Source organism: Mixophyes fleayi, chromosome 12 (genome assembly GCF_038048845.1).
Source record: "Mixophyes fleayi isolate aMixFle1 chromosome 12, aMixFle1.hap1, whole genome shotgun sequence".
Classification (NCBI taxonomy): domain Eukaryota; kingdom Metazoa; phylum Chordata; class Amphibia; order Anura; family Limnodynastidae; genus Mixophyes; species Mixophyes fleayi.
Window position 1 is genome coordinate 34110639 of NC_134413.1, and position 22311 is coordinate 34132949.

Genomic DNA, 22311 nt, shown 5'->3' on the forward strand with positions numbered 1-22311 from the left:
AGATAAGGCAATGGCTGGGAATTGAACTCATGACCCCAGCGCTGTGAGGCAGAAGAGCTATCTACTTAGCAACCGTACTGCCCACAATTGCAGCCTGAGCCTCATAGTTCCAGTGAAGTGAAATTGTAATGCAACTGCTGTCAGGCTAAACTATAATAAAATATCCAAAGACCATTATTCCTCCTCTTCCAAACTTTACAGTTGGCAGTACACATTCGAGTAGGAAGCGTTCTCCTGGCATCCTGCAAAGCCAGATTCGTCTGTCAGACTGCAAAATGGTTAAGCATGACTTGTCACTCCAGAGAACACGTTGCCACAGAGTAGACTGGTGGTGTGCTTTACACCACTCTAGTCAAATTTTTGACATTGGACATGGTGATGTGAAACTTGTGTGTATTTACTCAGCCATGGAAATCCAATGCATGAAGCTCCTGATGAACAGTTCTTGTGCTGACGTTGCTTCCAGAGGCGGTTCAGTCATCGGGAGTATTGCAACGGAGGACAGACAATTTTTACACGCTACACTCTTCAACACTCAGTGGTCCTGTTCTGAGCTTGCGTGGCCTATTGCATTACGGCTGAAATGTTGTTGCCGTAGATATTTACACTTCACAATAACAGCATTTACAGTTCACAAGGGCATCACTAGCGGAACAGAAATTTAACAAACTGACTTGTTGTAAAGGTGACATCCTATGACAGTGACATGTTGAAAATCACTAAGCTTTTCAGTACAAACCATGCTCCTGCTGTTTTACTTTGGTGAGTGTGCTTGATTTTTTTTGCACCTGTTAGCTGTGTGGTGTGGCTGAAATGGCCAAATACGTTAAATAGAAGGTAATCCACATACATTTGGCTATGCAGAGTATCATGTCAATAAATAGACAACCTATGGCTTGTCAGCAGCTTGGAACCCACAAGTCCCAACATAACCTGACAGTCTCTGGCTAGTGAAACATAATTGGGATTTCTAGTTGAATATCAGTGTAAAAGGTTGCATGCAACTGGGCTATAAGCAAAATCTTGATAACAGACATTGAGAGAACATCTCACACAAGCATGCAGTGTCAATTACTCTGATTTTCCCTAAGAACGCATGGAAAGTAGCAATAAAATATATTTGTTTTCTGCGTGAGTCTCTTATAGAACACAAATATTGCAGGACTGCATTGCTCCCTACAATGCACTGCTGTATGCGTTACATTTACAGCGATCTAAATACGTCACAGCACATGAATGACCATTGGGACTGCTTACTGCTGTTTTTCACCCAGTGAATAACCTTGTGCAGGACGCCCGGTGACACCTGCCCCAGCAGGCTGAGAATAGCATTTTGGGCTTGAAGAAGATCCATCTCGGAAACCACAGGTTAATTCCAACCTCTCTATTCCCGACGGGTGTACCAAGATGGCGTCCTTACCATCGAGATATTTAGAAGACAGAAGGACAGAACTCGATGGTAGACCCGCTGATCCGGAAAAAGAATGCCAAGGAAAGGTTAAATGTTGTTAGCAAGTGGTGACGTTTCCTATAGAGCGGAAGCTGGGGGGATACAGAGTCCTGCTGGGGTTTAGCTGCGATTTTATTTAGAAACTAGTCGGGGGCTTCCATAACTTGGTCAGTGGAGGAAGACCAGAGAGGACCCGGCCCATCGGGGGCGGAAACAAGCGGCTGTTGGAGAGCCAGAGGACGCCCGTATACCAGGCTTGTTACACGAAGGGTAATTGACATCTTCCACCAGATATAGGCAGCTATGGATCACTAGCTGTTGTGGGACTACAAGTCCCAGGGGGTATGATGCGTATTCGTGTTCCACAGCAGCTGGAGAGCCGCAGTACCTTCTTCTAAATGTCACACTGGACTGCTATATATTATTTTATATTGCTATTATGACATAAGTCTGTTTTCTACACTCCTCCATCCACATATGTATGATATCCTTTGTACTTTATATATATTCATGCATATACTAAATATGGTTCCATCTTCAAAATCCCTCTAACAAATGTGTGTTCAAATGCGCTTAGGATTCATTGATTTTAGATATATATTAAATCCGAGAATTATAGTTATATGTAAACTAACCTGCTTTTATTCAGTACATTTGGTTGTAACAGTGTACGTTGTTATTAGTAAGAATCAGGAAATCCAGATATAAATTAATATTGTTATATTTATTTTCCTTGGTTATAGGTTAGGGTGGACACCTGAACAACGTCAAAATGGTTTTAGCGGATCTTGGACGGAAGATTACGTCGGCTCTGCGCTCTTTGAGCAATGCCACAATTATTAATGAAGAGGTAAGACTTCTTTTTTAGGATTAGGGTTAATTACTTTTCCCTTGTGTTGCAAAACACTCACGTAAAAGAGTGTTTTGATGCTCCCTGAATATAAACTTTAATTGGTAGTGAAAATTACATGTCATATCTTGAAACTTTTAATCAGTGGGTCTTTCCTATATGGTATAGAAATAGTATCTATTTCAGATGATTTATTGGCTACCGTTTGCAGGATATTTGTGTCCTGATAGAGCCAATGTAGAGCAATGGTGTTTGTTAATGGTTAAAGCTCAGTGGTCCAGGGAGTTGCCAGATTTAAATTGCTTCTCTTCCTGCCCAATTGATCACCTGTGCGTGTACTGTGAACACTTTTGCATTCATTGTGTATAGGTTGCTAGAAAACCCAGTGATAACTCTATGATGCTATAGGGTTCCTTAAGATGCTGGGGGGGGGGGGGCTTTAGAGGTGTAGGAGAGGTCTAGGATCTCCTCTGACAGCAACACTATTAGATCTAGAACTGTGTAGATAAAATTGAATCTTATATGTAAGCAGCTATAAGATCTTAGTAGCGCTGAATCTAACAGTGTTAACCTGCAGGGTTGATGAATCAGACCCTCCCTTACTTTTTAATATTTGTTGAATTTGTATTTATCTTTTAAACACCGCACTCTTGAAGAAGCTGCTAAAGATTTGTTAGTGGCCTATATTGACTCAATGCTGTCAAAGGACTTTAAAAACATTTTTTACTGGTGTAAGAGATGCGACTATAAGGGCTAGATCATTAATGTAAATGGTTGCGAAAGTATTACGACGTTCCTGTGCTTTGTTTGCTTTATATCTAGGTGCTCGGTGCTATGCTTAAAGAAGTATGCACAGCCTTACTGGAAGCAGATGTCAACATCAAGCTTGTAAAGCAGCTGAGAGAAAATGTCAAGTAAGTGCGCTGGTAATACAATAAGAAGGCTTGTACGGTTTCTTATATACCAATCAATCTTATGTATTGAGTTGGAAAATTGGCATGCTGTTACTTATAATATCATATATTGTTCTCTTGTCCTCGTACCGTGCTTTTCATCAATGCAACCCTGTCTTTAGGCAATTATTGGACCATTGTGAAGTTCACAAAGTTAATGCGTCGGTCAGAAGCCGCTGCCCTAGTTGCTCACTTTGCAGAGAGTCTCAGGGCTAGATTTACTAAGCTGCGGGTTTGAAAAAGTGGGGATGTTGCCTATAGCAACCAATAAGATTCTAGCTGTCATTTTGTAGAAGGTACTAAATAAATGAAAGCTAGAATCTGATTGGTTGCTATAGGCAACATCCCCACTTTTTCAAACCCGCAGCTTAGTAAATCTAGCCCTCAGTCTTCTCTTTCTGGCTGCAGCAGTTTGCTAAGCAGTGAGGACGCTTTCATCTCTAGTTGGGGAATCCATTGGTCACAGCTCATGGAGTGCGCATCTTGTAGCGGGACTTATAGAGATGGACCTGTCCTCAGTGCCGATGATGGCGCCCATGCCTGCTTATCCAGCTGCTCCTGTATGCTGTGTTCCTGGCTCCTGATCTCTGCCTCATATTCTGGCTTTTCCTGTTGCTGCCTGTCTTGACCTTTTGGCCAAATGTTTGGGTTTTCTTCACTCACTCTCCACCCTGACCTTTGGTTTCTCTGACTGAATCCTTGTCGTCCGCCTACTTTGACTTTGGCCTGTCTCTGATTATTCTCTTGCTCATCATTCACCCTGGTTATGGTGTACCACACTGACCACAATGCAACTTGTTTTAGTCTCCTATATCCATATGCTAAGTTGACACTTGGATAAGTCTTTAATACTTTGATCTCAAGTCCAGTGGGCATCCAATTACTTGCGAGCATATTGTGCTATGCGGGAAAGGTGGCTTGCTGTAGGTTAAGACCTACCTAAACACATGGGGTGGATTTAATTCAGCACGAGGTTCCATGGAATGTTCAGTACCCAAACATCGAAGAATTTTAGTGATGTTTTTAAGGTAATATAATATCTCCAAGTGTGCAGAGGTGCACATTGCGAAGGCTCCTATGGGACCTTGTACTGAATTAAGTTCCCCACATTGAGTCATCTCTAGTTTTCAAGTATGCTCTAGATCATCATGTACTGTTATGACCTTATTCAATGTAAAAGACGTTAAGCATTACAACTATATACATACTTGTAGACCTGGATGACAAAAGGTTTGAATGATCTCACAGATAGTATATTTAAGTGGCTCAGGTAGATGGCTTAGTGGTTAGCGCTTCTGCCTTACAGCGGTGGGGTCATGAGTTCAATTCCCGTCCATGGCCTTATCTGTGTGGAGTTTGTATGTTCTCCCCGTGTTTGCGTGGGTTTCCTCCGGGGGCTTCGGTTTCATCCCACACTCCAAAAACATACTAGTAGGTTAATTTTTTGCTATCAAAAATTGACCCTAGTCTCTCTCTCTCTGTGTTTATATTGGGGAATTTAGACTGTAAGCTCCAATGGGGCAGGGACTTATGGGAATGAGTTCTCTGTACAGTGCTGCGGAATCAGTGGTGCTATATAAATAAATGATGATGATATTCTAACAATGGTCAGCTCTATGGGAAATGGTATCGTATTCAAATTTCATGCTGTTGGCTGCAGGGGTGAGAAGTTTGTTCAGGTAACTTGTCCAGAAAACCTTTCAAATGTAACCAGGCGATGTCATCTCTATGTCTAGACTGCAGGGGCAGCCAAACTATATCAGATAGCCTATCACAAGGTTTGTAGTTACAGAGCAAAACGGCAGACTGAGTAAAGTGTATCTGGCTAGCCAAGGGGAAATTGAGGGGGTTTGTCGTAAATTTACATTTCCATAATGTATAATTGGTATTGGCATCTGTTCTGTGATTATTCTTTTTGGCTATAGGAGTTGGACAGGATTTGTTTCCATTGAGCAAGCCCAGTTTGGAATACATTTTGGATGTCTCAACGTTTGGTTAACTGTTTAGTACGATCCAAAGTGTCACAAGCTTTTTAAAATGTAGGAATATTGTCAGTCAGCTGTTTATGTTCCAGACCAACGTTTTGTTGCCTTGTAAATTGCTGAAGTAAAAATACATTTATCGTTTTACTTAATGCTTCTGTTACCTCTTTTGTGGACTGGGATAACTAGTAGTTTTTTTATGCCTTTTCAATTTGACAAAATAGTTTAGTAAGGAGGAAATAAGGTTAGCAAAGATTGCGACGCCAAGGTGTTGGAACTTTGATTGCACTTGGTCTGGTCCACGTTAGTTGGTGAACCTCCCTCACATACTAGATTGAATGTGATTTTGTGATTACATTTTGATGGTGGAGATATTGTGCAAATGTGCTCAAACATCTGATTTATGGTTATGAAACCATAATGTGTTCATAGAATATGCTGACAGTAGCAGTGTTTATCCATACTAGCAGTTTGATAGAAAGTGGTCTGAAATTTGTTTATTTTGAAGGCACGCACCGTTCCCTGAGAAAAAGTAGCTGTACAATACATGGGGATAAATATTCTTTCCACTCACTTTTGAATAAGATGGAATGTAGAACAGCACACAGCTTGACAGATATAATCTCCAGGATAGTTGGGGAGGCTTCTCATACAGCCAATGCTTGTATTAGTATGTTATTTTAGACTTCTTGCAACGTGTATTTATTTGTAACACTATATAAACTGTTTGACAACAACTCACCTCCTGTTTCAGCAAGGGTCCACCTGCAAACAGCATACATAGCTAAAAATATAGAAAGCTATAGTGTTCATGTACATTGCATAATTTGATTCATACATTGCATCTATTATGATGGGGAGGTTTTTTTTACAGTCAACAAGAGAATAAGTGGTCTTTAATGTTTCTGTAATTGTATTATGTTTAAAAATGAGATGGTGCTTTCTCTTTAGGTCGGCAATCGATCTGGAAGAAATGGCCTCTGGCCTCAATAAGAGGAAGATGATACAGCACTCTGTCTTCAAGGAGCTTGTCAAGGTAGTTTATACTGTGGGTTTTGGAGGGTGGGCGGGGGGGATTTTTTATGATGGTCTGAAGTGGACTAAGCCTCAAGCATTAATATTGTTTTACTATGAGGTACATCAAAAACGACTTGCATGACATGCTAGCTGCCTGCTCCAGAAATGCTTACTATGTACTGGTATATCCCTTATTCTCAGATGTTATCTGTTTTTCCTAACGTCATGCTTTTAATGAAGAGAGAGAGGATAGATTTGACAACGCTGCCAGTGGTTTTGTGGCAATTAACACTTAGTTATATCTTCTTTCACTCCTTTCTGTTAGACAAAAGTATTTGATAACATCATAAATGTTATGTGTTAAGAACAGGTATATTGGGCAGCACAGTGTCCCAGTGGTTAACACTTCTGCCTCACAGCACTGGGGCCATGAGTTCGATTCCCAACCATGGCCTTATCTGTGTGGGGCTTGTATGTTCTCCCTGTGTTTGCGTGGGTTTCCTCCGGGTGCTCTGGTTTCCTCCCACACTCCAAAAAACATACTGGTAGGTTAATTGGCTGCTATCTATGTTTGTTTGCTATCAAAATTGACCCTAGGCTCTCCCTCTCTGTCTGTGTGTCTATATTAGGGAATTAGTGGCGCTATATAAATTGATGATATTTTAAGGTTTATGGGCACAGGATTGACTTCTTTTGAACATGGGCTTATCATATGTTAATCCTCTCTAAGCTTGATACTTTTCAAATTTTAACTTGGTTCTACTTTATTTCTAATTTTTTGGCTTCCGAAACAGTCTGGTTTTAAATAAGTGTGTAAATGTGCTTATACATTATTTTTGTTTGATATTTTAAATTTTTCTCTGAAACAGATATGTTTGCCCATTCATAATACTCTAACTACCAGATTATGAGCATGATGTTGTTGAGGTAAAACACCCATCATGTCTTGGAAACTGATTATTGTAGAGACATGATATTGTGAGGCACGTAGCAAGAGCGCCTTTTTTATAATTCGTCTCCAACTTCTGCTTGTTCATTTGTTCCTAGTTTTGAAGTGTTTTGGTATAGAATAACTTGATGCTAATCAGATCAGTGTTCACAGCTGCACAGAGTATTTGAGATTGACTGCTGATCTTGTTGAAGGCAGTAACCTGTCGTCTTGTGTGTTTGGTGACAGCAGAACTGCATGTGACAGAGGCAGTGTTATGGGAAACAGGTGAGCAAGAAGTCATAGACAGATAGTGTAAGGAGTAGTAATGTGGGAAGATTGGGGTATTTTCAGATTATTTTATTATCAGTTGGGGTATTGTGTTTTGACTTGAATTTCTTCTAGTGAATGTTCGCTGTTTATGTATGTTAATGGTTATTTATCTTCCAAAGCTTGTGGATCCCGGAGTAAAAGCATGGACACCCACTAAAGGAAAACCAAATGTTATAATGTTTGTAGGACTACAAGGAAGTGGAAAAACAACCACCTGTTCCAAGGTAAGATAAAGAAACAACACGAGTTCTGTTCTGTAACAGGTTGGATCCATAATCATTAATGTATTTGGCCTGTTAATGCTTTTGTATATTTTAATGTAACCAGTTTTGGCGCTGAACGAGCGGTTACTAATCTTGATGGTTTTTGTTTGTTTTTCAGCTAGCATATTACTATCAGAGAAAAGGTTGGAAAACATGTTTGATATGTGCCGACACATTCAGAGCAGGTAAGTGTCCAGTCAGAACTGTTTGACAATAATAACAGAGGTAGGCACCTTGCCAGTTTTCATGATAGAACTAGATTTGCCAGCATGCCCTGCTAGCTGCTGCTGAGGATTGTTGTTAGCTTGTAGTCTGTAGTCTGTCAGCATATGGAATGTACATTTTAATATTTTCCTGAAAGCAATCTGTTAATGCACTACTGCGTGCAACTCATAAATTACAATCTATGTTTATAGGAGCTTTTGACCAGTTGAAACAGAACGCTACAAAAGCCAGGATACCGTTCTATGGCAGGTAAGTTGATTCTGAGTGTGCTGCAGCAGCCATTGTAACCTAATTTATCCGAGGGGTGCCGACTCTGAGGCATTGAGCCAGATATTCCCCAAGGTCTTGTTTATGCTCCCCTGAAACCCTTCAACAACAAAAAAATTTTTTTACTCTAACCCAGTTACTCACAGGAATAAAGGCAGTCTTTAGCACACATACTCCTACCCCTTAGGGCCCTATATTCCAGTATGTTTTCTCGAGACGTCACCACAAGACTCGGTCTTGTTATACCATTGTTATGTACTAGCTTGGTTTTTTGTTTTTCTTTTATTGGGATAAAATAAAAAGTTTTTTCTTTTTACTTTCATCTTAGTTATACAGAGATGGATCCAGTGAACATCGCTTATGAAGGTGTAGAGAAATTTAAGAATGAGAACTTTGAAATAATCATTGTGGACACAAGCGGTCGGCACAAACAAGAGGATTCTCTTTTTGAAGAAATGCTTCAAGTTTCTAATGCCGTTGTAAGGAAACTTCCCTGATCATTGTGCATGTGATTCCTAAATGAGTGTTCACATTATTGGTGTATTATTGCAGTACAAACAAACTGCTTCATGAAATAAGGGCAGTGTGTTAATTTTTCAGCCCTACTTGAGTCTGGGCTAACAATTGTCTGCAGCAGGAGAGCACAGATTGATTGACTATGTTGTGAGATGTTATTTAGTTCTTGCCCTATATTTGACCATTGTTCAGCAATGAGTCATCTGTTTTCAAGTTTCAACCAAGGTGTAATAGCACACTTTAAATATAAAGCACAAAATAGGTGTGTGTGTATGTTTATATGTATGTGCATCATACCAGCATAGTATTGTATCTGAAATTAGAGGGACATTCTTAGCGCATTTTAGTCAAATTGTGGAAGCCCAATGCTAACACACTATATATAGTCCATTTCTGGAGTAATGAGTTGACCTTTTTGTGTGCCATTCATCTACAGCAGTATTGGGAAACCTGATTCTTCCTATGGACCTTGAGTGGCCTTTAGTCTTTGGAAAGACTCATTGGTTTGCCTAATTTGATCAGAATGCCAATATGAAATGTTTGCATAAGCCAGCCAATTGCTAAGCTGCTGTTTGGGCTATCAACTAGTGATAAAACCTCACCGGTGAACCTGCTAGATAGACGCTGTGAATGCACTACATTAATTCTGATGTCAAAATGACTAGAAAAAGCATTAAATAGAATGAGCCTCCTGAATGCCCACAAAATAAGGTGCCAGGGTTTTGCAGGCCTGACCACCATTATTTTGAAACATTGTCTAGCTCAATATCTTGGTTTTGTAGAACGGATCTCAAATCTTACCCTTTTTGATAGGCAATATCCCCAAGCGGAGGGTGGATTATCAAACATGATATGTTTGAATGGAAGATGTTGTTTGCAAGAGATAGATATTATAGCAAAACAATGGTTCTCTACTCATGGCAACCTATGCAGGCACAGCTGGTTAATCTTTTCTAGAAGCTAGAGAAAGTCCTGCAAAATATTATACAATATTTTCTTATTATTTTCATTAGGCAATTTCAGAGGGGAAATAAACAATAGAGTTGGTGTGCCTTAAAAAAACAAACACCAAAAATATTCAACCAATATTTGTTGATAACACTTGTTTATCATTTTATATTAAGCAACCAGATAATATAGTATACGTTATGGATGCCTCAATTGGACAAGCTTGTGAAGCTCAGGCCAAAGCTTTTAAAGATAAAGTGGATGTAGCATCGGTGATTGTAACCAAACTGGATGGTCATGCGAAAGGAGGAGGAGCCCTCAGTGCGTAAGTCTGTTGTACCTGCTCTTTATAATGGAATATGGATTGTTGTCAGGTGTCTCTGAGACCATATCTGTAATAACATGTCAGCAGGTAGTGCAAACAAAACAAATCTGACTATAAAGCTGGAAGGAGCCGGGCATGGAGGGCTGCATGCGGCCCATCACTGGCCTAGTGTATGACCTAGTTGTCATGGGCCAAGGTTCAAATCTACTGTTTAATTAGGGAGACTTGTATAAAATGCATCTTGCACTGATTGTAGTACAGACTGATAGTATGCAATCTGCACTGGTTGTTACGTTAGTGAAAAATTAAGTAAAAATTGCTGGATTGTTTTTCCTAATTTTTTTTTTTTTTTGGGGGGGGGGGGGGGGGGGAGTGAAATTAGTTTGAGGATACACCCAGATGAACATTTTACTACTCTATTTATAAACGCTGTGTTTGTGATTTTTGTCTGTCTGCATCTTATATGCGGTGTCCAGGAAATGCTTGTATATGAACTTTATTTTCCCATTAAGAGTGCCATTAAAGTGACTGTAGGGTGTTTTCTGAGGCTTAGATTCACTCGCAAAACACTTTTCTGTCTAGTGTCTGTGTGCTGATAAACCTTTACAAAGTTCAAGTCCCTATAACTGTTTTTTGTATTTTGAATAACTCAAAATAATAACTCCAATAATACATAGGACTATGTTGTTTTTTTTTTTTTGTGGGTATTTTTTTACTGTGTACATACAATGACACCCACTTATTACTTTTCTTACCCTCCAATGCCACAGTGTTGCTGCAACAAAGAGTCCAATTATTTTCATTGGAACTGGAGAGCACATAGATGACTTTGAACCATTTAAAACACAGCCATTCATCAGCAAACTATTGGGTAAGTGATGACTCCAATGAGAATTTAACAGTACAGTCTGCATACTGTATGCTCTAACATTTAATTTCTATTTTAGCAAACATATTTACCATTTCCAGGTACACAGAATTCCTTCACATGGCAGGCATTTTTAATATAAAATATATAGTCTTGTGCCCTCTCCCAAAGATATCAAGTGGGATTTGTACCTCCAGAGGGCATAATACAAACTGTCTGAACCCCATCCTTTACCAAAGTGTGTTTTAAGTTTGAGTGGTTGGAATACAGAAAGTGTGCTTTTTGTTTCTTTTCTACAATATGAGAGGATTACAGCATAAACATGAATTATACAAAAGATAATACAAACTATATTGCACTTCTCAAATATTTTGTTAATTATGAAATCGGTCATTAAATATAAATAGGGCATTTTTTTAGTCCTGCTGCTCCATGGGAGGTTCCTGTCCACCCTGAGCTCGCCTTAGGACACCTGCGTTATGGTTTCACAGGTGTCCTAGTTGTAATGCTGTGATAATAGTATCTTGTAAGGTCTAATTTCCCAGACTTTTCCTCCAAGCTGCATTCATCATACAATGAAATCCGCTGAACAGCTATAATCGGAGATCATTGATTTCTATGGTGAACTTGCATTACACTGACAGGTTTCTGAAGTGCTGGACTGACAAGTATGCAGCACGATCTGTTTTTGACCAAAACCGGTAGCTGTTGCTTTTTTTTTTTTTCAAATTGGAATTTATTTGAATATTTTCTAGGCTGGGCTACAGGGGGAGTTAGTAGTTGGGACAAATCAGGAAGCTAAAACGATTGGTCATTGAGGATTTGAATAACCCTTACTCCTCTATATAGAGGAGTAAGGGTTCTCTCTCTGTCTTTCACCTGGTTTCTGTACGAGGGGAGAGGAGAGGACAGTTCTCATGTATGGCCAATAGGGAAAAAGTATTGTCCACTTTACACATTGGTAAAGTGGGGTGTTCTAGGTCCCCAATCATTTCGTTGCTCACTACCTCATCTGCCTTTATAAAATATGTGGAGCGCAGGGGTCATAACGTCAACTAGTTTAAAAAAGAGAAGCTGGGAGTTGTCCTCCCCATTTTGTAAGGAGATAATTTCCACCTGAATGATTGTGACTCCTTATAGGATGAAGGTGATATGTGCAAAATTTACTATTTTGAATAAGCAGGTTGCTTGCAATAAACCCATCATCCCCATTTATTTATATAGCGGCACTGATTCTGCAGCGCTGTACAGAGAACTCATTCACATCAGTCCCTGCCCCATTGGAGCTTACAGTCTAAATTCCCTAACATACACACACAGACATACAAATGTTATCAAAATTGACCCTAGTCTGTCTAACTGTTTTTCTGGGGTTTTTTGGGGTTTTTTTCTCTTTTGGTTTTTTGTATCGTTTTTTTTAACAATTTTGTATCCCACAGGAATGGGAGACATTGAAGGATTGATTGATAAAGTGAACGAGTTGAAGCTAGATGATAATGAAGCTCTAATAGAGAAGTTGAAACATGGTAAGCAAGCATGCACATGGCTACTGATGGAATAATGCTAAAACAGTTTACTGGGTCGGTAAACTAAAATCATTACTTTAGTTACAAGAGTTAGGCTTTGTACATGTTCTGGACGAAACTTGTGGTTTTGTATGCAGCAAATAAACACATTTATATAGTTTATGGGCAGAGAAACCACTATTGAATTGAAGCTTAGGGGTGTGATGTCCAAATGGAAAATTTTAAATAGCACATGGGACTGATGTCATTTTCGATGTCATAACTTACATTTTTGTGTGTTGATTTTGTTTTTTAATTGGGGAAAAAAATCTAGGTTTAATATACAGCTATAATTTCATTGGCATTTGTTCACGCCTGAGATGGCAAAGGTGCCACGTAACTATATGCCATACCATTATTTGTCAGCCCAACAAAATGCCTATATACAATTAATACATTAGTCACTGCTTATATACAGGAGTGGCTGGTGTTAGGACTGGTATGAGAGGGTACGGGTACCTGCAGTGGTGCGGAGTATAACCAGCAGCATGTATCCAACTTCCCCACTGCCTGACCTGGCTCCAGTCCGAAGGGTGAGGGTGTAGAGTGATGAGGTCCCACTGACATTACTTAAGCATTGCCTTTTCTCCCTCATTAAGAGGCAAGCTAGTGTGGTGATGGGAACCACTCCACTGTCTCAGAGACTGCGGGGAGGTTAAACAGTTGTCTTAATAATATAGAGGGCCTGGGTTTATATTTATGTTGAGAAAAGATTTGTCTGTATCCATGGAAAAGAGCAAAATTTTCCAGAACGCCAAACCGAATTCTAGATTTTGGTACATCTTTAGTCATGGCACATACTTTGACAGGGTAGAGCTTTACAGCCTGAAATAATCAATGGTCTCTGTGTTATTTCTGTGTTTTTAAATTTAAGGTCAGTTCACACTGAGAGATATGTATGAACAGTTTCAAAATATCATGAAAATGGGTCCATTTAGCCAGATTCTGGTAAGTATATGTGCCAATACCACCACTACTGTTTTGTCAGATTTGCAGACTAAGCCACATCTAAAAATTATAGTAAATCAATCTATATTACTTCCTGGTATCCAACAGAAAGTTGGCGCACTTAATATTTGTTATTATAACTGTATCTTGCATGGTGAACACATTTCTTAAACTAGGGAATTTGTTTAACGCTATTATTTCTATTGCGTTCAATTTTAAGGCAAGCTCCAATCTGTCTTTTTGTTCTCCTCTGCTTCTATACACTAAGTAGTATAAACATGTGGCACATTTAGGGGATGTATTTGACCCCCCCCACTCTCTGTGTTACTGCTTCCATTTGTGATGTTGAATACATATTTGTGTGGTGTGATGGAGGTACCCTGAGAATAAGGGTTTAATGAGATACCTTGTACATAGAATCTAATATACTGACATAGGTCATTTACACATGTAATGTGTTTTATATTGGATTTCATTAGTTTTTTTGCCCTTTAACACAAATGTTTAATATTTGTGTTGACAGGGGATGATTCCTGGTTTTGGACAAGATTTTATGAGTAAGGGTAATGAGCAAGAATCAATGGCTAGACTGAAAAAACTTATGACCATAATGGACAGCATGAACGACCAGGGTAAGATAATACTTTATATTAAATGGCTTAATTATACCATGAAGAATGTGTGTTGTTTTTTTCCGTCAGCAGAATGGGAACCCAGAGTGGGTGATGTGTCCAAGAAGGTAGCAGGGATTTTCAGCCCACTCCACCCTTGTAGCTGGGGGTCCCCTTGACTCAGACTAAGGATTGGGACAGAGGTGGGGTGCAGATCCTCTTGAAGCAGACAGAGGGTGTGTGAACACTTCCTTGTTGATCCAGGGGACGGCTGTGGCTGTCCCATAATTGTGTAGAAAGAAAGGATTTAATAAATTTGTTAGGCCCTCTGCCCACCTCCTTTTCAGGTCACTGGACAACAAGAACGGATTCCTCCTCTCTATTACCACTCCCTTCTGCTTCTCCTAAATTATGTTGGCAATTTATTTCCCCAAGTCTCAGCATTCTCCTCCCTCAGATTATACTCTATATATTATATTTATGTGTAATCTATGGTGGACCCTTCCTCGAGTGACTAAGATAACAAAACGAGGATGGTGCGTTAGACAAGTAGGTAGCCCCTCAGGAAATCAAGGAGTTCCCTGTGACTGATTCACAGAGAGTCTTATCAGTTCCTTCAGACCAGCTCTTTAATGAGCAGTGTCATATGGACAATTCCACAAGTGCGCCATCCAAATGCACTACTTTTGTGGAACAGGTCTCAAGACCTATCTGGTCAGATATCACAAGATAATTACCTCCTTGACCTACTGGATAGAGACCCTTCTCAGTTCTGCTGCAGCCGGTAGTCACTACAGATGAGCCTCCTGAGATGGGGGAACATTTCTTTTGATCAATGCGCCAAAGCTATTTGGTCTCTTCCAGAGTCAATCTTGCAAATCAAAATTCTGACATTCTGTAAAAAGTTATTTTACCTGAGCACCTGAACAGCGCTCCTCAAGGGCAGAGCAATCAAGACCCTGACAGACCATGGCACAGTGGTAGATAATCTGAATCCTCAGTGGGGCGCACTCAGCCTCCAGGTGATAAGGCATGTGTTAAGCATCCTGCAGTGGGCAGAGCATTTTGTTGCATTGTTACCATAAGGGTCAGTGATGGGAACCTGGTGCACTTTAAGAGCCGCATGTGCAGCCCTCCAACCTTTAAAATGTCTACATGTTACACTTGATTTCAGCCCCAAAACAACCTCTGCACCCCCACATGCCTCCCACTTGCTCCAGAATTCCCCCACATGTTCTTAGATTCGACATGTCATTCTGATCCTCCCAGTCCCCCGTCCCATATATGCCACTCTGACCTCCCTTTCCCCCCCATTCACTGGGTCATTTACAGCCTAAAATGACTTGTCTTCACAGCTTGAGACCGCAGAGGATGGAGACCACGTGCTGCGTGACCTACATGTGGTGTATAGAGGAGGGCATGTGACGCAACAGTCAGCTGCTCCTGTTCAGTCTTCTTCATTGTTTTATAACAGAAACACAGAGCTAGGGGCTGCAGGTGAAAACTCACTCTGGCATGTGGGGCCACCTGTTGCCCACTGCTGTTATAGGTGATCTATATTCTGGGAAGTGGACTTCCTGAGCAGTCACTGCTTTGCATGGATTTTAATAAACCTTTCAGGTCTCCTATGCATTTAAACAGGACTTTTGTTTTCTGTATGGAATCCCAAACGGAGAAGTGCATACACTGTAACAACAACATGAAATAAGGCCCAGTCCTGCCATATAGAACTACAGCAGGAAGGGAGGAATATTAATGTTTAAATCTGTTGTGAGAAATTCATTTGTAGTTTGATAAACAGTCTTAACAGTTTGTGTATACCTATAATAGATATATGTATACAAAATAACTGATGCTGTAATAGTGATATTGTGTATTGCAAGGTTTGAACTGACTACATTGATCTTTTTGTCACCTCCCTAATCAAATAATGGAGTGGTCCTCCTGTCTTTACTTCAGAAGAGCAAGCAGTGGTTCTTAAAGTTTCCAAAACCTGTAGTTTAAGGACCGACTTGACTGTGTTTCTTTTAGCTTCTTTTGGAGTAGGGCTGGACACACTGGTTACAATGGCAATTATTGAAAAATATAGATGAATTAAATATTTAGTGTATGAGGCATATCGCAGGGTCTTCTTCCATATAATCGCAGGGTTACAATAAGGGGATCTTCCTTTTTCTACCTTGTATCTGCTATCCTGTCTTGATTCCGAGGAAGAAGAGCTCCTCTGGTGTGCTGCCATAGGGTTTAATATACACAGACATTTCCATCTACAATCCCCTATGTACTAGTTTGGATTGGAGTTAGTATGTGCCTTTGTTTTTTCTTGTAGAGCTGGATAATACAGATGGCGCCAAACTCTTCAGCAAGCAACCTGGTAGAATACAAAGAGTGGCCCGTGGATCTGGAGTATCTACAAGAGATGTACAGGAGCTGCTAGCACAATACACAAAGTTTGCACAAATGGTTAAAAAAATGGGAGGTATTAAAGGACTCTTCAAAGGTATGTGCCCAGTGTGCACCAGCATGTTTACATAAAACTAATGTAGTGTTTGATATAGTCCTGTGGGTCTGTATAAGACAAGGCACAACACTAGATACTATTTATAAAATACTTTGAAATCGTGCCATTTAACTGTGCATTCAATGTTTTCCGAGAAGAACCGTAATAGGCAACCTGATACTTATGGGGCCACATGGCCAGCTCTCAAGTTTCAAAGTGCCGAACATTACCCTTAAGCTCAGTAATAAGTTAAAATAATACATTTTGTGAAAGGAAGAGACGCCTACCTGTAATAACATGTCAGCAGACATTTTAAATAAGTGTTACAAGCAAATCTGCTATTAACGCGAGAAGGGCTTGGGGGCCACAGGGGTGAAGGCTTGGAGGGCTGCCTCTTTCCCAGCACTGTTGTAGAAAGATATACAAAGTTCTGTACTGCATTGATAGAATTGAGTTTACATGTCTGATAACTTATAAAATAATTTGTGACCCTATTTTATTTACAGGAGGTGACATGTCGAAAAACGTAAATCCATCACAAATGGCCAAATTAAACCAACAAATGGCAAAAATGATGGACCCCAGAGTGTTACAACATATGGGTAAGTGTGATGGACAATTACACAACATTTAAAGGATGAAAAATGTGCTTCCTGTTTAAAATTTCTACTGGGACACTTGCAAAAGGGAGGAAGTAGATGTTCCCTTTAAAGTATATTGTTGCATGTGGGGTCATACCTCCCTAGTACTGGCTTCCACCTCCCACTCGCCCCTGATCCCCTCTCCTAAACTATGCAGTGGTAGTCAGCATATCGATGCTGACTACCCCGACAAAACTTACCTCGATATGAGAACTCTGAAGGGTTCCTTTCCGACAATCATCAATGACTACTCTTGAAAGCGACTTCAACCAATCACGATCAAGTAAGAATCCTGCTCCAGTTCATGACGTCATTCACTATAGCGACTGTATTATCGTTGTTAAGGGGGTAATGTAAGTATGCGCTCATGTATAATGTAGAACGCTTTGTAAACTACGTTGTACATGAGTGCATACTTACATTACCCCCTTAACAACAATGATAATACCGTCGCCATGGTGAATGACGTCATGAAGTGGAGCCGGCTTCTTACTTGATCGTGATTGGTTGTAGTCGTCATCGATGATTGTCAAGAAGGAACCCTTCGAAGTCCTCATGTTGGCGTAAGTTTTGTCTGAGTACTCAGCATCGATATGCTGTACCCCACCCAAACTATGTATGCTTTGTCCATGTTCGCTCCTTGCATTTATTGTCAACCATAGTTAGCATTTCCAATTCCCTGTTATGTTACTGCCTGCTGTTTAAAAAATAAAAAGTAAAAAATAAATAAAGTATATTGCCGCCTCAACTTGCAGTAATGGTGGGGGTCTCCAGCTAGGGTCCCTGCCACTTCTGTGAAGCAGATCCCTTTAATCCTCTAGGCCAGGGTTTCCCAAACCCAGTCCTCAGGGCTCCCTAACAGTGCAGGTTTTCTGGATCACATGTGACATAATTAAGACCACCTGTGTCTCTGTTACAATGTGTCAGTCAGTAATGAACACACCTGTGCTCCAGCAAGGAGATAGGGAAAACCTGCACTGTTGGGGGGCCCTGAGGACTGGGTTTGGGAAACCCTGCTCTAGGCTACTAAATCTGATAAACTCTGAATTGAGTGAGAGCACAATTAAAATGCATGTGGCCAGAAGACATTGAAGTATATGTCCAAGATATTTTTGTGATGTCTTTTATTGGCACGTGTAAAAACCCATAAAACCCCATCACCCCCCCCCCCCCCCCTAAAATTGAAATCCCTTGTCTGTCTACAGTTGTTTAACTAAAATTAGTTGAACCGAGGAAAAATCTTTGCTGGCTACTTTGGGTATGAGACAAAATGTATGGTGCTCTTTGACACCATTGGACATCCAGCAGACATCTGTAGCTTTGTAGTGTACAATGTGAAGGCTATTCTCACTGTATAGTTAAAATCAGCAGCGAGATCTAGTCTGTTCATTTCATTCCCATGCAATGCCTGACCCAGGGCAGTCGGCAAGAAGATTTTATTTTCTCCGTTCAGGTAATCTTTGATACACTGCACTAGAGACTGTAGGTAAATTTTGATTTTTGATTTTTTTTTTCTTCTCTCCCTTTCCTACAAATAAGCTCCCTATGGGTCTTTGAAACTTGCTACATAAATACAAAAACATTATCTTCTATTCCTTTGGTCATTGAACCAAGAATACATTCACATGTTTTTTGGTTCAGAACCCAACAGACGGAACATACAATGCTACAATTTTAAATGCTCTGTCTTTCACCTAATAGGGGATATGTAATCGGACCCACCACCATATCTTGGATAATTTAATATTATAAAGACTGAATAACAGTTTCTCTTTCATCCAGTCTGGGGGACACTCCTTACCATGGGTTGTGGAGGGGAGCTTGGGAGTTGGCATCTAACTAGTTAACTTTTAGTACTGCCGACAGACCCCTCTGAAGCTGTGCAGCAGTCAAAATTTGTGGTTTGCTCCAAACATGTAATTTATTGTATATAGCAACGTAAGCTGTTCAGCCTAAAGCTTTCCAGCATTTCCTGATCTACATGAACTGTGATGCTGTTTATTTCTTCTTTGGATATTATGTTCCCTGTCTCAGTGGTTGGTAGTTAAAACCATTGTTAAAACTGTTGAATAATAAAGCTGAATGGGAAAAAGATCTTGGACCATCCCATTTCGCTCTATCTCAACCAAAATAAGAGACCTCATATAAAATGTATTATCACTGGTACTATACTCCCACACTCCTTAACAGAACGTTTCCCTTTGCTTCACCTGACTGCTCGTGTTGTGATCACAGCGGCGCTATGCTACGTATATGGGAGACCTGATAGATTATCGCCCCCCCTTCTGGAACTCTGTCCATAGTTTCTTGAATACTCTATTTGAGGCCCCGGTGGTAAAGGATCCCTGGATATTTTTGCTGTCTCTCATTTTTTATTTCCCTTTGACATAATTTTACATATTTGACCTGGGCACACTGGTGTTTTTGGTTTCTGACAGTTATATTGTTCTGTTCCTTGTATTTTCGACTGACCGTTCAAAATGAAGAATTGTAAAAATAACAAAACTGAACAACAAGACTATTGTCCAATACTATGTTGTGACCACTGAAATTTCTTGTGTTGTCAGGTGGAATGGCCGGACTTCAGTCCATGATGAGGCAATTTCAACAAGGAGCTGCAGGGAATATGAAAGGAATGATGGGATTTAACAACATGTAACCATTGCCTTCTAACACCGTTGACGCATCATTCCTACTGAGAACTGCGAAGCTCCTCCAGCAGAGAGGTAGCCCTGTTTCTCCTGGAAGAGCCATGAAATAAAATGGATAAAGAGACTCAGATTATGTGATCATTTTACGATGGTTCCCTCAGCTATTTTAACTTTGGAGTTGGCTCTTTGCTAAACTTCAAACAAGGGCACGGATACCAAATTTTAAATTATGAAACCAATAAAACTATTTTGAAAAAATACCAGACATTAAAAATTCAATATAAATTCAATATTTACAGCCATGTTTGTACACACTTTGAGCTCATTGACAGGTCCCTGGAAATTTGTCTGCTGTAAAATAAATTTGTTAATGAGTAAATTTTGTTAATTTTTTTTTATTTTTTTTTTAAGGATTTTATATAGGATTAAAAACATGTTAAAAAATCATAAGAAGAATACAAATCAAACATGTTTAAGGGAGAAGTGGGAAGTTTGTATAACGTAAAGTAATGTAATATAGGAGCTACACATCTAATACTGTTGAATATAATCTATATGCTAATTACCTTGCTCATAAAATAAACTTCTCCCCTTAGGAACTTAATCTATACTACGCTGTGGCTATCATTTTTTCCTGGTCCAATCAGTTATATGCCACACTACAATCTTGTTCTTATTTGGTCGTTGCATTTAACCCTAGCCAGTGCCTTTTAACATTTTCCTAGTTATTTTAAATATTCAAAATTTATGGAGAGCATCATTTAATTAGACTATATGGATTTTGCAGCAACTACAAACACAAAATTAAGAAACACACTATTTTATAATGGTTTAGTTGGGGGTAATAACCAGGGTTGAGGTAGAAGTTGGTTATGTTTAACATCTGTTGTATGTATCTGAGAGTGCTGGAGAAGCCTAATCTGGGCTTGATTGCTTTTGGTTGTGGGGGAAAATGTCCCCTTTTAATAGAATTGTGAGATGAAGAGGTTGGGGGAGCAAAGGGCTGTATGAGAATAGTTGAGAGGAAGAGATGGAATGATGACAAGAAAAAACAGAAGGTGGGGGAAACATGTTAAGTAGCCGAAAATTCAAGCCAAGGAACGTAGGTGGCCATGTAGTTAGTGGAATTATAAATTTATACTATCTTCATCTCCTTGGTTCCATTCACAGTCTTAAACCAGTCTAATAGTTTAAAGTATTCACGTCCAGTGGTCTTGAATAAAGTGTTTCACTGCATTCAAGTGCTATAGTAGAAATTTGTTTTATATGCTGGTATGGGAAAGGTGTTGTGATGCTTGAGAGTGAATGCTTGGTCCCAATGGAGTCGCCTGTTGCTGATTCCTGTACTCTGCCTATGGATATGCTGTAGAGCCCTACAGGACATGTTCTCACAGGAGTAATTTCTGTGTAACAAAGGATACAAGCAGAGGGAGATGGTGTAGAATGCGATCATGTGTAAAATATGTTAAACTATAGAGTATTGTAAAATGTACAGGAATAAGGCTGTGACATTAAAATGTAAAGGTGCAGAAGATCGGTGCTGCTGACAGGCACAAGATCATTCTACCTGCTCTACCTCATTCCACAAATGAGGACTGACCTTGAGCCATATAAAGCTCAAACATGTTGTAAGCTGTTTGGTTTCAAACACCTGATTCTGTATGTAAAGTAAGTTGGAGCTGGGGCTGAAGAGGAGAGAAAGAAACAGTGAAAAAGACATGGACAGAAAGAAATGGTTAAGGACAAAAAAAAAGTATTCTGAAAGATTACAGTCGGAGAATGAGCTAAACGTAGAGGAGGGGTAAGATGGAAACTGACTGTGATAAGGAGAAAAGAGGGGAGTGAAAGAAAACACAAAAGAGCAATAGTTGTGTGGGAGGAAAAGCAAAGAGTTGTGAAGCGGTACACAGGTGGTGGAAATAAAGGCCCCTGATAAGGTGGTAGACAATAAAAGGGGAGATTCAGGGGTGTAGCAACCCAGTTGGGAAAGTTTTAAAGATACATATAGCTATAAGGAAGTGAGAAAATAAAAGAGCTTAGAATAAAAGAAGAGACACCCGGAGTTGGTAGCAGAAATGAGATTGTTCTAGTCTGAGTGAGAGCAAGTAGGAAAAAAAAACAAAACAGTGATTTGCAGAGGAGGAAGAGGACCGTAGTTAGTTTAGCAACAGGTAAGGAGAGGAGGGTAGAGTAGAGAATGTTGAGCAGAGGTTACAGTTACAGCCGCCAGTAACCCAATACAAAGAGAGGACTTCACCAATGACATCTCCAGCATTCGGGGGGAAACAAATCTGAAGCTCTGAATGCTGATACTTCAGGGACCGATATCCCAGGTAAAAAGGCAGAGACTACCAAAGTATCTTTAAAAGTAAAAGGTTGGACAGACAGATAAGTTCTATCACTCAAAGATGCACATACTACACTTTTGACTAACTATAAATCACACTTAAGTCTTGGCTATGTGAACATT

General features: G+C 39.9%; 2 protein-coding genes across 2 annotated transcripts in view; one reads left to right on the forward strand and one right to left on the reverse strand.

The window, feature by feature from the left end:
* LOC142108797 (uncharacterized) overlaps positions 1-1413 on the reverse strand; it is a 40173-nt gene extending 38760 nt beyond the window's left edge. Inside the window, exon 1 of the mRNA XM_075192670.1 lies at positions 1258-1413. Coding sequence (XP_075048771.1) covers positions 1258-1354 — 97 coding nt within the window. The 5' untranslated portion in view covers positions 1355-1413. The remainder of the gene's footprint in view (positions 1-1257) is intronic.
* An 81-nt stretch (positions 1414-1494) lies between these two features.
* Positions 1495-20101, forward strand: SRP54 (signal recognition particle 54). Its single transcript, XM_075192668.1, has 16 exons — positions 1495-1720; positions 2194-2300; positions 3123-3214; positions 6187-6271; positions 7633-7737; positions 7895-7961; positions 8193-8250; positions 8597-8747; positions 9909-10057; positions 10828-10928; positions 12365-12451; positions 13365-13438; positions 13962-14070; positions 16379-16549; positions 17056-17151; positions 19758-20101. Exons 2-16 carry the CDS (start codon positions 2223-2225, stop codon positions 19847-19849), a joined length of 1515 nt encoding a protein of 504 aa, XP_075048769.1. The 5' UTR covers positions 1495-1720; positions 2194-2222; the 3' UTR covers positions 19850-20101.
* Positions 20102-22311: the final 2210 nt, after the last annotated feature.